The sequence below is a fragment of the Cryptomeria japonica genome, chromosome 4 (genome assembly GCF_030272615.1).
Source record: "Cryptomeria japonica chromosome 4, Sugi_1.0, whole genome shotgun sequence".
Classification (NCBI taxonomy): domain Eukaryota; kingdom Viridiplantae; phylum Streptophyta; class Pinopsida; order Cupressales; family Cupressaceae; genus Cryptomeria; species Cryptomeria japonica.
In genome coordinates this window covers 459,016,153-459,033,680 of record NC_081408.1, presented here as the reverse complement: position 1 = coordinate 459,033,680, position 17,528 = coordinate 459,016,153, and the positions used below count along the sequence as shown (strand labels likewise).

The 17,528-nt window shown below is 39.6% G+C and overlaps 1 protein-coding gene across 2 annotated transcripts in view; it reads left to right on the top strand.

Moving 5' to 3' along the window:
- LOC131077364 (aminopeptidase P2) overlaps positions 1-17,528 on the top strand; it is a 345,185-nt gene that overhangs the window by 183,957 nt on the left and 143,700 nt on the right. For both annotated transcript variants that reach the window (XR_009113578.2, XM_058014849.2), the window contains exon 7: positions 8,740-8,894. Coding sequence is in view for 1 of the 2 variants with exons in the window: in XM_058014849.2 (XP_057870832.2) it covers positions 8,740-8,894 (155 nt within the window). In the remaining variant the exon portion in view is untranslated. The remainder of the gene's footprint in view (positions 1-8,739; positions 8,895-17,528) is intronic.

Sequence of the window (17,528 nt, the reverse complement as noted above, 5' to 3'; positions counted from 1 at the left end):
CCGTACGATTCATTGGTGCAGGGAAAAAAGGGGAATCGTACGAAGGCAAATAAGTCCATGGGAAAGAGAAAAGTTCGTAGGGTTTTGAATTGATGATGCTTTGATCTACAGGCCAATATTCCGCACACCATTGCATCAGGGAAAGAGGTCGAAACTTGCCACGCCGTACACGCTACGGTAGCCGTACCACCATAACGGAATTGGCTATACGCGTACCCTAGGAAACAAATCTCAGTTGATGGAGCAAGCAACTAGAAAGTTGAAGAAATTAGATTGGTGAAGGAGGCTACAGGAAACTCAGAGAGGACAACACGGAAAGGATTCTATGGGTGATCAGCAGGATGCGAGCCGGGGGAAGGCCGTGGTGCAGGTTGCACGCACGCACAAAGTCACGTCGGACATGGTGACGTTTGATGGACTAGCTGGCAGTACGTGCAGACAATGGTGGGAAACGACCCTAACCCCAACCGACATTGAGGTCAAAGTAGCCCTTGCCAAAGCACGCGTTCATGACGCAGTACAAATGCCGATCTTTTCTATTAAGGAATTTGAACCATGCTTGCGCACTATGATCAAAACCTATGATCCAAAGTTGCGTACGTCGTCATTTAAGTTTCAGCATATAGATATCATAGTTTCTTTCAATCCGGATGATTTCGAGAGGGTTTTTGGCATTTCGGATAAAGGGAGAAAGATTGACAAAAATACAACAAAGATGTCCCAAGAACGGAAAACGCAACTGTTAAAAGAAATGTGCCGGGATGACTTGACGACAGCCGATTGGGCAAGGATTCTCGCACCGCAGGGCAGAGGGTTAAAGAAAGCATTCCTTAAATAGGGCATCTGCAGTGCTTGCTCGATTTGATGCAGATTCGATTAACTGGTGCAAGTAGGGCGTCTGATGCAGCAGTACCTATGATTACACTGATGCAGGGCCTGAAGAAAGGTACGGTATATGATTGCGTGAGTTTGTTATCAGATAGAGCCCACGATTTCCTTATGCTGAAGCACAAAGATTTTCACATGCCGTACCATGCCATCGGGTTGTTTTTGGACTCCGTACGAGTACAGGTACGAGCCAATCTGAGAGGGTGGCGACCACGAGACTGCATTGATTCCTTGCAGCCAGCTATTTGCATTGACTCACGGCTAGTGGAGAGGGTCAGACTAGCAAGAAGAGAAGAAGGCAGGTTCCGGTGGTGGTGTCGGCTAGTGACATCGATTCAGGACAGGCAGAGAGTAGTGCAGACGAGAGTGTGGATTCCGAGGAGACATTGAGGTGTTCTAGAGGGGACACTACTTTTCGACTCTCTGAGCTGGCCGAAGTAGAGATGGCGACAGGGACCCCTGGTATGGAAGAGGGCGGCTGTGCAGTGTCTTTTAGCCAGGTACCACGTGGAATCCGCAGGTTGCCAGCAAGGGGTGTGGCACGACCTCCAGGAGAGGGGGTTCGGGAAGGGTAGTTGTTATTCACACCAACATTCCTGCACGTGGATGGGGGATTGACACCACTTTCCTCGTCTGGGGTGACGACGGGAGTCCTCCCTGGGGTGGCCATTCCAGCATTCGGGCAGAGGCATCCTTGTCCTATAATGCAGACACCTGCAGTGACCACTACTCCTTGTATTCTAGTGCGCTCACTTGTCACAGAACAGGAAATAGGGACGAAAGGCATTGTGCAGGCAAAGGACAGTGGGGAAGCAGTGGAGGACACAGACACATGGTTGGACCGGTATGCCGCCACACCCATAGTTCTGGTAGGGCCACCACCTGCTACACCTCGCCATCCTACACAGGCTGAGGTAGTTGATTTGGGGGAGCATCCTATGCAGGTAGAGGTAGTCGAGTTGGTGGAGCATCCTGCAGAGCTGGTTTTGCCCACTAGTGGCAAAGAGGAGATACCTTCATAGATGCGCCTTCAGGATGGAGGTGTAGGGAGGACCCAGCCTACTGCCGTAGCACAATTTTTTGCCGAGATGGAGGGGGCAGTTCAGCGGTTGGTAGCCTCCACAGTTGAGAATCCATTGTTCAACCAGCCTTGGAGAGCCTACGTGAGTTTGCTACTACGGGGGTAGGAGAGGCATTCCAGAGGTGCTTTGAGGCACGGGGATGGCCGACCATAGACCTACCTGAGATGAGAGTAGAGTGGCAGTTTCAGGAGGTGGCCAAAGAGAGTTGAGTGCAGACTTTGGTGAGACAGATTGAGCAGGCTGTGCGGGATGGCTATTACCGACTCCGGGAGGCTCAGATCCAGGCAGATAGAGCTGCGGAGCTGGCCGCTCGCATCTCGTCGTTGGAGACGGAGTTGGCCCAGCAGTAGGTCCGAGTCGACCGTGCGGAGGAGGTTCTCGACACGGTGCAGAGAGAATTGAGCTCTGTGAGAGCAGCACTGACGGCTGAGTCAGAGATGAGGACCACAACAAAGACCCGTGTTACCAGCCTTGCGACAGAGTTGGAGGCGAAGCAAAAGGAGCTCATGGAGGCTGTATTCAAGGTGAAGCGGTCATGGGAGCACCAGTTGGTGGCCGAGCGGGACCTTGCTTATCGAACTGATCAGGTGATGCGGTTGCGGGCACAATTGGCTTCGACATCAACGACCCCTTCTTCTTCAGGGACACCCTCTTGCCCTCCCCAGTGATTTGTTGTTTTGGGTTTCAGTTTTGCTCGTACATCATTCCCATTTTGGTTGTTTGTTGTCCGGAGACGACATTTCTTTTTGGGGGGGATGATGTTGTCGGGTAATTAAGCATTAAGGTAAATTGTGTTAGCGTCGGCAGTTAACTCGTCGGTTGTCGGCAATTGGCACCGTGTAATTGACTAGAGTCCTTTATATTGTATCTGTTTCCAGTCTGTGGACATGCTATTGTAGTCGAACATATTGCTATCATTGTATGTACTGGCTTATCATGAATCAATAGAACACTTGTGAGTTCCATATATTCTGTGTACTTCTGTCATTTATGCAATGTCTTAACCTGACACCCTACGGGGAAAACACATGAGTGTCCTCAAATGACACTACTCGAATCAGAGGGCAAACAAAGACAAAACAATTGAACTCGAAGATATAGATGACATAAAACACCAAAGCCTGAAGAGCTGATCAATCGAACCAAGGAAGTATTAGAACCAACAGGACAAACCTCCCCATAATGTTGAAAAGGGAGAGGGATAGGTACACTGAAAAGAACGGCCAACAAGAAGTGTAGGACGAAGAACCAGGAACATCGAAGGTGCAGAGAAAGTACACAGTGTCGTGGAAGGAACACTCACTTGACACACATCATGAGGCTAATGTCGTGGAAGGAACACTCACGTGACAAAGGTAGATGACAAAAAAAGGCAAACAGCAACCCCCTCATGGCACTTTATAAGTAGTGCATGTACAATAAGGCACAAGATGTGAAATATACAATGCATGATGGCACTTTATCTTAGTGCGTTTGCATAAATAAAACGCTACAATGATTAGAAGAAACAAAATTCTAGAAATAGAAAGAAGAGCCAAAGACAAGACATCCTACTCAAAGAAAGAGATCCCAGGACCTGGAACATCCAAGATATTCAACAGAGTGCTGAAAAACAAAAAACTGAATAAAATATACCTGGAGCAGAATTTGGAAAAAAAACTCTTATGAATGGAAAAAACACAGAACAAGCTTTCCAACAATATAAATTTTTCGAAAAACGGAGTTCAGATGCTCAAGTTATGTCTCCCGGAGTGCAAAAATGAACCTCTGACTTTGACAGCAAAAAATGCTACCAAAAAGGAAAAAAATAAAAATTGAAATCTTTAGATCTGGATAGAGCTCGAAAAGAGCTTTCTGACAATATAAGATTTGTTGAAAAACGCCTCCGTATGCTCAAGTTACGGCCAAAAGAAAAAAACCCCTCTTTTAGGGCATAAAGAGGGTAAATTTTTTTTTCTTTTATTCTGACGAAAATTTTCTGACGCATTTGCAAGTACAGCCGTACGCATTTTCGTGCCTCAAAAAATGTGCCAATAAAAAATCATGCCTCAGATGCCCTTGTTGTCGAAAATAGTCGAATTATATATCAAAATTCGTCCAATCAGCCTCCTGAATCCAACTGTGAAGTCCTTTTGGCAACAAAATGTACCAAAACTGTGAAGTCCTTTTGGCAACAAAATGTACCAAAAAATAAGCTACCCCCAGAAATGAAAAAAAACAACAACTACACAAACCCCTGAATACACAGATCTGAAGAACAAGACCCAAAAACTCTCATGAAGAGTACAGGGGCATGCAGATCTGGAGCTCTGATACCATATTGGAGATGAGGAAAAATCAACTCTACAGCTCCCAAAGATCACCTGCATGCAAACCTGTCACAGAAAGAGAAAAACAAAATAGCTATGGAGGCCAGAATTCATAGATCCAGAAAAGAGGAGTCATATTGATTGTGCAACAAGAATGCAATTCAATAATTACAGTTATGAAATTACAAAGAGAGAATCTTTATAAAAGGATACTCGAAACCCTAAAGGTGAACACCCTAAAGAATTATAAGATTCCTAAGTTTAGCTTAAGCATAGAGTATAATAGACTAATAATTAAATAAATAATTATTAGCTAATAAAAGATTATTCTAACATTTATATTCACTTCTGCACACATTGCACAATAATTTTGATCTTTCCTACACTCACACACACAACACAGATTAATCAATTGCCTACAAACTTTTACAAATTTGTACCACCAAGCTTGGCAAACACCCAAAAATCCTATATAGATAAATTGTTCCAAGCCTTGCAAATCTTAGTACATGCATGAAATCTAAATGACTTCACTTGTGAATAAGTTAGGGCAAATCTTTTACTATCGAAACCAATGTTTGTCATGGGGGTTTTCATCCTAGGGTTGAAAAACTGGACAACAACTCAAACTCTCACAAAGGGTTTCATCAAAGTGAACAACCAAGAATGCCCCAAATGAGTCTCGTTAGCCTTTTTTATAATCGTTTGGGGAACTTTTCAGAAATTATAATTTAAAAATCAAATTTTAATTAATCCCTTTTTGCTCCATTAAGTAACTTTATTTTATTTATTTTTTAACTTTTTCAGCATTTAGTCACTTAATTCACCATATTAAATAATTAAAATAAGTCGTCTTTTAATTTTTCTTTTTTGACAACTTAATGTTTAATTATTTAATTATTAAATTATTTTTCGCACATTCAGCCAAAGTTGCAAAAGAAACAAAAATAGCTCAAAGGCAAATTCTGAATATGCCAACATGCTCTGAAGCTCATTGGATATCAATCTTAATAAAATTTGACACTCCAAAAATAGAATATCCCTCCAAGAAGTTCGCAATGCACTTGAAATTGCGAAACTGCCCCTAAAATGCATCAACAAATTCATCTTCATTCCCTTCACAATTCCAATTAATGAACTCCATTCCAGCAAGGCTGGCACTCTCCAAAAACGATGGAGCTAACAAAGATGTTGGAATGAGCATAAAAGGGGACTTTACATGCTTCCACAACATATTCTTGTCAACTAAAGCCCAAATTTTTGAGGAGCTTGGAGAAATATTTTGTCAAAAGTTTGGTTTTTTGAAGGAAAACAAAATCTAGTTTGAGCTTTTGCAGCTTGCATTTTACCAACTTTTATTTGTTAGGGGTGTTCTGTTGGAACTTGGAATACCCCAGACCACTGAGAGGGGGGGTGAATCAGTGGTCTATAAAACTTCAATACATCTAAAGCTTAACAATCAGTGAACCACATGCATATCCCTGTTCATGGCGGAAATATTGACATCATAAAAGCATAAACTAAACCATAAGAAAGTAGAACAATATATGCACATCACATAACACAGATATATGAGTGGAAAACCCTTGAAGGGTAAAAAACCACTTTGAAGATAAACTCCATTAAGCCTCACAGACAATCTGACTGGTTACAATTTATAGTCTCACTGACCAAATCCTCACTGGGAACAATTTGGGAGCACCAACTCCAATCCTCACATAGCAAAACCTCACTGGTTACATTTAGAGCACCAACTCTAGGAGTACCAACCCCTTACAAAATCTCAAAACAATATTAAATCAGAGGGCTACTCTGTTTCCATACAAATCATTGATCATAAACTAATCACCCTGCAACCTGAAATAGACTTGCAGTAATATCTCTCATAAAAAATGATAAACAAGACAATACCAAACATTCCTTTCAACAGTACATGCTCAGTGTTAACATTTTACTTTTTATCTGTAACAACAATGCAAAACACGACAACATACAACTCTCAATTACATCTGTAAATGCAACATTAACACTCTGCTCTTAATCTTCAACAAGACCCTGGAGAAGATAGACTTTTATCTTTCCGTCTTTTTTTTTTCACCATCGAACTTGATTCATCATTCACAATATCTCTTGTCTCTTTGTGGAGGACCCACTCTGTCATTCATTCCACTCTTAATACGAATTCAATATGCAGGTTTTCTACATCTTTGAACTGTGGTCTTTTTCTTCCATCTTGTCTCTACAGATTGTGTTGATACATCTATGTAGGATACTCTCTATCTCCTCAACCTACAACACCGAAATCAAAAGATTGAAAATACATTTCACATAGCATACCGAAAGCTGTTGTAACATAAAAACGGTTAGTTTTCCAATTAACTTTGTATCTCCACTCAAAATCTTCTATCAGCATGAATGTCTCTTTAATCACCAATGATTTTCTTCTTATTACCACACATCATGACTAGCTGCCAACTGTTATATTCATCGTGACCTTTCACATATCATTGTTAATCAATCAGCCTCATCTCACAAAACATAAATTCGTTCCAACTCCTCTTAGTCATGATACTAAAAATCATGTGTATGATCAATAAGATTAACAACCAATGTAATGATGTTTATGTCAACATTGAAGATTCATGTCGCTTGCTGTTCTGCACTTGTCGCAAACCTGATAGAAATCAAGACTTTCACTACGGATCCAAGTTCCTGTCGCTGTAGAGACAAGATATAAATCTAACACTGTAGGTCTTTAGGTTCAACCTCCAACTTGCCATTAAATCTTCAAGAAATAAATCACAGATATAGAAAATGCACATTGTCATCCATCAACTAACTCTTTCAGACCACCTTTCAATTCAACTTGTCTTTCCTTCAAGAACACACCATGTCACTGCACATTCAATCTTTGTTAGAGAGCACCTCTGTAAACATAATGACATGTCAACTTCTGCTAAATAACATCAAAGCTAAAATGCCTTGAGTCATATTTCTCCATGACTCTCTTTGATGATGAACATACTACTAACATGGTCAATATGCTGACAACCTTTATTAGCATCCAACTCCCCCTTTGACAATGCACTTGACTAACTCGCCCTTTGACAGTACACTTGACTTAGTTGACATCAATGCCAACAACAACTCATCCTCACTTGCCAATCATGCCAACATGTTGCTTGCCCAAACATTCTAAGAAATGGTATTCATTGCTGCTCTGGAAGGCACTTCCCTCTACCTATTTCTAAAATCATTGAGAAAGCCGTCCAAAGTTTTTTCATGCTTTCTTTAATATTAGTAAGCCTAATTTTTGGAGTGTTTATCTTCCTTTGTTAGTACATCTTGTCCCAATGTTATTATTGGATGAAGTGTAGAATAGGGGATAATGTCAAGCCCACATGTCTGCTTCGCATGTCCAACCACTTGCTTCATATATGAAGGTTTAGGATAGTTAGAAAAATCTAATATTGTCTTAGAGCCAGGCTAGTGAGAATCCTCATATGTTGCAAGGCCGACATTGGACCTCTTTGCAGTGTTTGTAAGTAGTTCACTTGGAGTGGTAGGAGCCACAAGCTTGATAATGCTAAGAAATCATAAGATGTTGGGGGCCTAGATGATTAGAGATCAAGGCAGCAGCACCAACAGGAATTTTATGTATTTTGCTTATCTCTAACAACAGCTGTCCGTCTTTGTGAGTCTTTGGATTCATTTTGAAAAAATATGATTGTAGAGTTTGGTATGACAAAGTGGGAAACACCATTTGAAAACTTTAGTAAGTTTGAAGCATATTCACTTCCAATGATCTATGTCATTATTATGTTGGATCATGATATCCAATGCTACTATTTCTTCAAGGGAAAATGTAACCAATTATTAGCATTGTGATTTAAGTAATTTCTATTTATACGTGACCTATTTTTGCTATGGTGACTTTTGGGGTGTTGTTTTTTGACTAGCATGAAATACTAAAGTTGATGCAAAGCATTTATACATACTCCAGCTATGGTGGTTTACTGTTCATTATCTCACAAGGTTCCAAACACTCTAGAAGCTGTTTTTACTGCTTTAAAGAATAACCTTGGAAACTGTGTAGAGTAAAGATAAAGAATGCTAGCTTGATTTGAATATGATTTCATGGTCCTATTATTGGAGTCATATGCTTAATCAACCACAATAAAAACTTGCTTCATCCTAATGTTACATCGCTTTCTGTATTGCTATTGAAATTATTGTAATATGTTATATGATATTTCATTTAATGAAAAGACAATTCAACCATATTGGTTAAGTGCCTAGAGTTTGTTCAATGTCTTTTATCTGTATAGATAACTGAATTGCTACCTTTTTGTTTATATGTTCTCGAATGTGTGGTTTTTCTGGGACAGAGGAGCTAATAGATGCATTTTTGAAGTTTCGTATTTGATTACGTATTCCTCATTACTGTTGCTGCTATGCAGAGATGCAGCAGCTCTTGCTGAATTCTGGACATGGCTGGAGACAAAAGTTGTCCAAGATAAAATGGCCCTCACAGAAGTGGAGGTTACAGACAGGTTACTGGAGTTCCGATCTAAGCAAGCTGGTTTTCTTGATACGAGTTTTGACACAATAAGTGGTAAAAATTAGTGGGATGGATTTTAGTTGTGTTCCTTATTATAGTTTAGAATAGTTCTACATCAGAATTTCTGGATTCTTTTTGAAATTTGGACTCAGTGCTATGTGCCAATTAATACTTTCTTATGTAATTCTATTTCCCTTTAATGTAACATAAAATTGATGTTTCCACACAAGAAAATGGTGTTAAGCAAACTGTTTTTGTTAATAAAAAGGACGAGGTTGCAATGTTTTCATGGACTTTGGACCGTTGGTGGTAGACATAACTTCAAATGATATATCTAGTCTTTGACTATTAAAAATTCCAAACCCGAAATTGTTAAATATTATCCAGTTCTGGTAATTTTAAACATCATTGAATAAAGTCAGGTGATGCATCATTGACATAAGGGAGCTTCTAATGCATAAAAGATGCAATTCATTAGAACACCTATTTAACAAAATCTAAGAGAGTGTCAAACCTTTGTCATGAAATCACTGGGGTCAGCTAATCTTAATTTTGTTTTGGATTTGTGCAGAGAATCCGATAATTTTTTCACACTATGGCCATGCTCAAAGGGTCGTAAACTACTATTTGAAGAGGTTGGGAAAACTAGAAAGGGTTATCGAGTAGGATGATTTTCTAATACTAATTAGTTTCATTAAGAGGGATGGAGTAGAGTCTTGGAACTTGGCTATTATATATTCAGGAAGATAGTTAGCCAGCAAGATCGACTTTGTTATTTCGTAGAATATTAAAAGGGATGGAAACCGAGTGGTAAACATATTAGTAATTAAAGATGTTAGCCTCTTATCTGCTTACCCTGTATGATTTCTAGAGGATTGTGGTAAAGGATACCCTCCCCACTTCCTTCAATTCTAAGTTGTCATAATGAGTTATTTCCACTGCATTTCGGCATCAATTGTGTCTTTTATTGATTAATAATTCAACTATCAAGACATCTCCAAGAAAACTATTCATGGTTGGGCAATCTTAGTTGGTCTCACCTTCTATGCTAAGATACCGGTTCTTCCCCTTTTGGCCTGGGTCCAGGTCCTGGTTCTCCTCGGGTTTTGCCTGGGTTCCTCCCGGGTCCTTCCCAAGGAACCCGGCCACCTGGGAAGGACTCAAGTGGAACCCAGGTCGAACACAGGAGGACCTGGGTGAACCCAGGAGGACCCACGTGAACCCAGGCCTATGGGTTTCCCCAAAATGGTGCCCACGAGTCAAAAAAAACAATAAAAAACAATAAAAAAAGACTTTTTAAAATAGTTTTTTTATAATAAAACTCTAATTCGCCCCTTTATGACTTTTTAAAAAAGACTTGAAACTTGAATATTATCTTTTTGCAAATTATGAATATGATATTAGACTTTAGTTATTAGTTTACTGATTACATTTGCTATATATTAATATTTATTGGCATTGGCAATTATGGATTTATGATTTATGATATATGATTTATGTATGGAAAGTCACATTGTATATTTTATTTTTGTATGGATTGTATATATTGAACATATATATATTATATGGGTATATATATATACTTAAAATATATATATATGTATGGACGAACCCGTACTCGTACCCAAGATTTTTTTTTTTTGGCCGAATCCGCGAATCCGTACCCGAATCCGAACCCGAACCGGTAACTTAGCTTCTATGTCTAGACCCTTTCAAACATCACTTTTTGAGGGGATTTGAGGAATTTTTAAGTGGATATGGATTGCTTACCTCCTTTGAGGAAAGAGGATATGGCTGAAAATATAGCAACCTCACTTCCCCATCCAAGTAGGATCTCTTAATGTGACTAAACTCCCCAAAATGATGGTGAAAAGGGGATTTGGCTTTCTAGTGGAAGATATGGGTCCCCATTGTAATCTTGCTAAGAACTTTGGGAACATGCTCATGACTTAATTAAGGATAATTTGGTGGGGCCTTGACCAAAGTTTTGGATTCAAGTGGGGATGAAACTTGATAAAAAGTGCTTATTATCATAGATAAAAAACTTGAGTATCTTGCAATACTCTTAAGCTGAAATATGTCAGAGCTTCGCCTGCCAAAATGAAGTTTAGTTGGCTTGTTAACTTTTCATTGGACGAGGTCAACATTGTTTGGTGCATAAATATTATACTCATTGATGCCAATTTGTTGTATAAGATTTTCTCGAGGGTAAACTTCTATAACATTATTATATTAAGTTATAAATCAATATTGTTGGTATGTACCTTGCAATGAAATTTTTGGTATAATAAGGTTTGTAAGCTCAAAATTCCATTCAATGATGATTATGTGTAGTATTCTTCTAAAACAATTTAGAAAACATTCTTAGACTAGCTTGACACAAACTATTTGACAAAATGCTTGTGTATTAAAAATGAAGAAAGATTTGAAAAAAATGGTCTAGTATATTACATATACCAATAGCAAAAAGATTGGTGAAAATGCATTTGAACTAAATTTGCCACCACTTTTGGCACTCTATCCAGTTTTTAATGTAGTCCTTGTGACCTTATTGTCCTTGTTGGATATTTCAGAGGCAAATGAACACATTCATAGTACATAATTAAATCCAAGGACTATTGCTCCACTACAAAGTGATCATGTCATCGAGGTTATTGTGAAGACACTCATAAAACAACAAATTCCTCTCGATTGCATGGTCCATGTTGATTGGTTTTCTCACTGGGGCAAGTGGTTGATTAGGGAATAGATTCAAGCACATTTTCCTCATCTACTATAGAGCTTTGATGCAACGGGGCACATTGCCTATAAAGGGGGAAGGGATGATCCTGTAGTAATTGTTGACGTGGCTAAAGTCGGATTACCAACTCCCTCTGGTCAACGCAGAATAGAATGTTGTTGAGTATATGAGGAATCCCTAATGTTGTTTTAAGTGATCAAAGGGGACAACCTCAAGGTTCCAAATGTCAGGTCATGATTGCGGGATAGCTTAACGGTTTGATGTGTTTTGCAGGCAACACAAGGGGGCTTGCGTTTACAACAAGCTGGTCTGCATCTGACGATGTTGATTCTCAGACTGGGAAATAAATAACAAAAGAGAAGGGTTTAGGAGACCTAAGGACAAGATAGAAATGGTTAATGCAACGGGTAGACTAATATCAATAAACCAATTCTTGTTTCACCAGAGACACCCTCACAACTTGACAAGAACGGTGCAAGCTCCAAACGATAAATGGATTTTCAGACTATGGGGATTCATCCAGGCACCCAATTCTGGCGCAGCCTGAGACAAATACTCACAGTTGAACTAGGCACATATTTTGGTTTAGACTAACCATGAATGGTGACCTACAATCAGCAAGTCCCCAATGGTATGAACCTGAAATACTTCAAATACCCCTACATTTTAGCATTAGAATCATTGAACTCTAATTCTAACCAGCTGAAGGGAAACCATGCAAACAGGGAAAAAACAAAATAACAAACACCATGTTTCAATGTTTATGCATTGATTTCAACTGCCATTACAACAATTCCTCACAACAATTCTACTCTATTTCTAATCTGTTAACTACAACTAGTTCTAACTGTTGGTGTTGGAAATAAGCCACACCCGGGCCGACGATGGACTACTCCAAGAGGAGCTAGTAGCTCAGTGGTAGAGCACTCCAATAGTGTATGGAAGGTCCTAGGTTCGAGTCCTAGCTAGTCCATGTCTCAACATGGTATCAGAGCCAAGTCCAGGCTAGGAGCCCCAAGCACACGAGAGGTGTGGCTTAAGGGGGGGTGTTGGTGTTGGAAATAAGCCACACCTGGGCCGATGATGGACTGGTCCAAGAGGGGCCAGTAGCTCAGTGGTAGAGCACTCCAGCAGCGTATGGAAGGTCCTAGGTTCGAGTCCTAGTTGGTCCATGTCTCAACACTAACTTCTAAAAAATCTAATTACTGAAATCAAATTGTCTAAAAATTCTAACTACTAAAATCTAACTCGGCCTTCAGATTAAAAATGCACTCTTTAATTTAACACTTCCTTTGCAATTGGGAAACTCCGGAATTCTAGACGATTAGTGTGATTTTCTTCTTACTTTGTTATTACGCACAAAATCGCTGAGCTAATGTCTTTTATTTGCTTAAATTATTGAACATTTTAAAAATGCCCCTATGAAATTCGGCTATTTTGGAAGAATAAAAAAAAACTCATTCAACTCGGCATTTTCCATTAAAATATGCGATTTTTGGCATCTTGCAAAAAATAAATTTTTGCCGAACTTTAGAAATTCGGGCTTTAAGGGGGAAATTCACGAGCTTCTATTTCAAACACCCTCCTTTCTTTCTTACCCTGCAAACTCGAGATTTTGAGCAAAATAGCGTGATTTTTTCTTAGAAGGCTTGGCGCTTTGAGGGATTTGCACGACTTTGGTTTAGGGTGGAATTTCAATCCTTTTTGCAAAGTAAACTTGGCCCACGGGATGAAACTCGCGATTTTTATATGAACTGTGTGAGTTTATTAGCAAGGCATCACACCCTTTTTTTTAATGCCCTCATGAAATTTGGGATTTTTAAATGGATTGCGTGAACTTTTTGCTCTTACGAATTCGGCCTTTTGTCCTAAAATGCATTTCTTCTTTTTTTTTGTTTTACTGTGCTCGCCAAACTTCAGATATTTAGCCTAAAATGGGCGATTTTAATTTTACGACAAACTTTGCTTTGTGCTGGGTGTGAATCTATTAAGGGAGCTCGGCAATGTTCTCACATTGGCAAGAGACTCGGATTTTCAGGGGGAAAAATATGCGATTTTAAGATGCCCTCCACATTTAACTTGCAAACTCAGGATTTTAGACTAGAATGTGCGACTTTGGTCAACTTGGCTCGGTGATTTTAGTGAAAATGAGCGAATTCTAGATGCGTGATTTGGCTTTGGAATGAATCTCGGGGTGTAAGGATGAAATGCAAATGTGGTTTCAAATCTTGGGTTTCTATCTCACAAAGCAGACAAAGGGCGAAACTGGGGTCCCCTGTCTCAAACGGGGTGTGTGTGTAGAACGCACAACAAATGGCGACTCGACTGGGAAATGTTCTTGAACATTTCAAGGATGACTATCTGTATTGAACCCAGAATCTCTGGTTTATACCCCATAAAACAACCCAAATGACAAAAGACAGATTCAAAGTAAAAATGAGGTCACAAACTGGATCAAGTCACCAATCTTGAAAATCAAGTGTGTGCAATGAAGTTCATTATAGCTTAAAGATAGTTGAAACATCATTGTTTAGTCAAGACAAGTTACGTAGGGCGAATCTAACTTCAAAAGTAACTTGGATATTGCCTCGCTACCAGCGAGCATCTATAGCCCCGACGAGGTTATCGCCTGTAAGCTCACAGAGATTGCTCTGTTTTCGATATGTTTTCTTTTTGGTAGCGTCAGAGGTGTCTTCACTCCCAAAGCCAAGCCGTTTTTATATTTCTTTGCTTTTCAATTTCTTTTCTTTTTGATTTTTTCTCTTTTGTTTTCACTTTCTCACTTTGGCTGGTAAGCAATGAAGCCTACGTGGGATTGAGCGTTACAGTGGTCGCTGAAGGAGAACTTCAATTTTTTTCACTTGCAATGACTTCCCTTTGATAAAAACAACAGACCTAAGTGATATTAAGCGTTAAATGTGTAGTGATGGCAATGTTGGTGACAAGACGCAGTAAGCAACTAAATTTTTAAAATGACTAAGCCTTTAACCAAATGACCTGACTATGGGGCAACCGTCAATTAGGTGCTCTACCAAAGTCGACATCTAAGAAACAGACCGGAAAACATCCTGACTTCACACACCAATGCTGGGAAAAGAAAACATACCCCTTACAAAAAATGACGGTGAGACAACCCCTTCCGAAAGGAAACCTACACTAGAGCAAAGCAAACTAAACGGGAAATCTAAGCCAAAACAGAAAACAAACTACTCTAAGAACAAAAATTAAAACCCTAAACTAACTATGTACAAGAAGAGACCGACTATACAAAATGTGGAATTTATGCATGCGTCCCCAATCTAGGATGTTTTCTTAGTACGTGCAACAGTAACAGGTCTGTGGGAATAGTCCTAAGTTTGGTTGACTTGTCTTTGTATTCCGAAAAGAAAATTTTCAGTTGGCCACTCTCGGGTTTAACCATGCCATCGAGCAGTATTAACAATTGGGGATGTTCATTAGGTCCATGGTTAATCCAAATGCAGGTTGCTTTCCCATAATATTCAAAATCAAACTGCAAATTTTCAGAATTAACAGCAGAAAGGAAAGAAACAACTTCGTGTGTTTCTGAGTCGTGCGGGGTGTTGAGTGGTAGGAAGTCTTTAGCTGCTTCATGAGGTTGCAATTGGTGGTGCAACATCCCGCTCGCGTCTGGCTTGTGCGAATCAACATCTTATTCTTCATCGGGTTGCACAAGTTGAAAAGCAGTCTCAAATTCGAACTTAGGAAAGTGGAATGCATCATCCACCGATGCATCCTCTGATTGCATGAACCATGCAACTTTGTGCACCTCTGTCAACATATCTTCAAACAGTAGGGACTCTCCGATGGCTTGGTCCTCAAAAACGTCTTGTATCCTCCATTGGTGGGGTTGCTGCAAATGGCTCCTTGGTGTCGGGCTGCTCTATGGGGTGCACCTAATTGTTTTCTCTTGCCATGTTTTCCTTAAGCATAAGGACAATAAAATTATCCACTGCCATAGTCCGATTGATAGGTTCATCCTGGTCAACCTTGGGCAACTCCATCTTGTCATCATTGAAGAGTGTGGTGTTGCGTTGATCCTGCCTTCTTTTGTACTCATCTACAACAAGGTAGGCACTCCACACTTTGCTGGTGATGCACTCCTCTGATTCTTCCAGCAGTTCGTACTGGGCTTTGACTTGATTGACTGCCTCTATGCACAATGAGCAGGTGAATTCTGAATGAGGGGGTCGATGAATTTTGTACCACCAAGGTGACAGTGTGCTCTCTAAGCATAATTCTTCATCGACACCAAATTGGTTCTCAATCAGATTCTTGAATTGGGTAAAATCATCAATGTTTGATGGAGGACTGGGGATATCCGGCTCTATGAGCTCCTCTGACTTGGGGATATCCCATAAAAATATTTGTCCTTGTAGCGCTAGCTCGACTCTTGACAAAAATGTGAAATAGTTTAACTCTTCATGCTTTGTTGTGTTGTTGATTTTGCAATGACTTGTGGATGCAAACTCAGACAGTTGCCTGGGATATAACTGTATACTCAGCCTTTGATGGAATTGGGAAATGTTGTTCCGTGGACAGTCTTCATCAAGTGGCTGATCTGACATTTTGACTCGGAATTTTCTTTTTTTGATTTTTTCAGATTTTTTGATTTTTTGGTTTTTCTAGTTTAACAGTGATCTAGCATATCTCAAATATAACATTTAAAGGGTATAATAGATCCTAATTGCTGCAAGGAACCTAATAGGGCTCTCCTTCTAGCGCCAATTCTGTTGATGTGGCTAAAGTCATATTACCAACTCTCTTCGGTCAACGTAGAATAGAATGCTGTTGAGTATCCTATCCTCTCTTGTATAAGGTATCCCTAATGTTGTTTTAAGTGATCAAAGCGGACAAACTCAAGGTTCCAAATGTCAGGTCATGACTGTGGGATAGCTCAATGGTTTGATGTCTTTTGCTGGTAACATAAGGGGGCGTATGTTTACAACAAGCTGATCTGCATCTGACAATGCTGATTCTCAGACTGGGAAATAAATAACAAAAGAGAAGGGTTTTGGAGACCTAGGGATAGTGATAGAAATGGTTAACGCATCGGGTAGACAGATTTCGATAAACCAATTCTTGTTTCGCCAGAGACAATCTCACTACTCGACAAAAACGGTGCAAGCTCCAAAGGATAAATGGATTTTCAAACTATGGGGATTCATCCAAGCACCCAATTTTAGCACAGCCTCAAACAAATACTCATAGTTGAACTAGGCACATTTTTGGGTTCAGACTATCCATGCACGGTGACCTACAATCAGCAGGTCCCCAATGGTATGAACCTGAAATACATCAAATAGCTCCTACATTTCATCATCAGAATCATTGAACTCTAATTCTAACCAAATGAAGGGAAACCATGCAAATAGGGGAAAAACAAAATAATAAACACCATGTTTCAATGTTTATGTATTGATTTCAACTGCCATTGCAGCAATTCCTCACAATGGTTCTACTCTATTTCTAATTTGTTAACTACAACTAGTTCTAACTACTTAAATCTAACTGTCAAAAAAATTCTAACGCATTACAATGAGAGGCATCTTGCCTTTTATAGATTTTACAATTTGAATTAAAGGCCAGGATTGACTGCATCCAAGGGCCCTGATCTGCCTTCTAGAAACTTGGCAACTTTAACCCATACCTATTAACTTCAATTGTTCTCCCAACCACTTTCCCAACTACCTACAACTGTTTGGCATCAATTTCGTCAATCAGCTAGTTGGAAATAATTGACCTGTGTCCCTTCATTTTAAATACATCAGATGGGGCCCACAGGCAGTACTTTTATAATAAAGTAGGGCCCACAGACAGTCCTTTTATAATAAAATAGTTCAGTTTTTTGCAAACTGACTTTCTGGAATTAATTCTAGTTGTGTATTTCTGAGCTTGCACATTTTGTAGCACCTTGAGTGTTCTTTGTC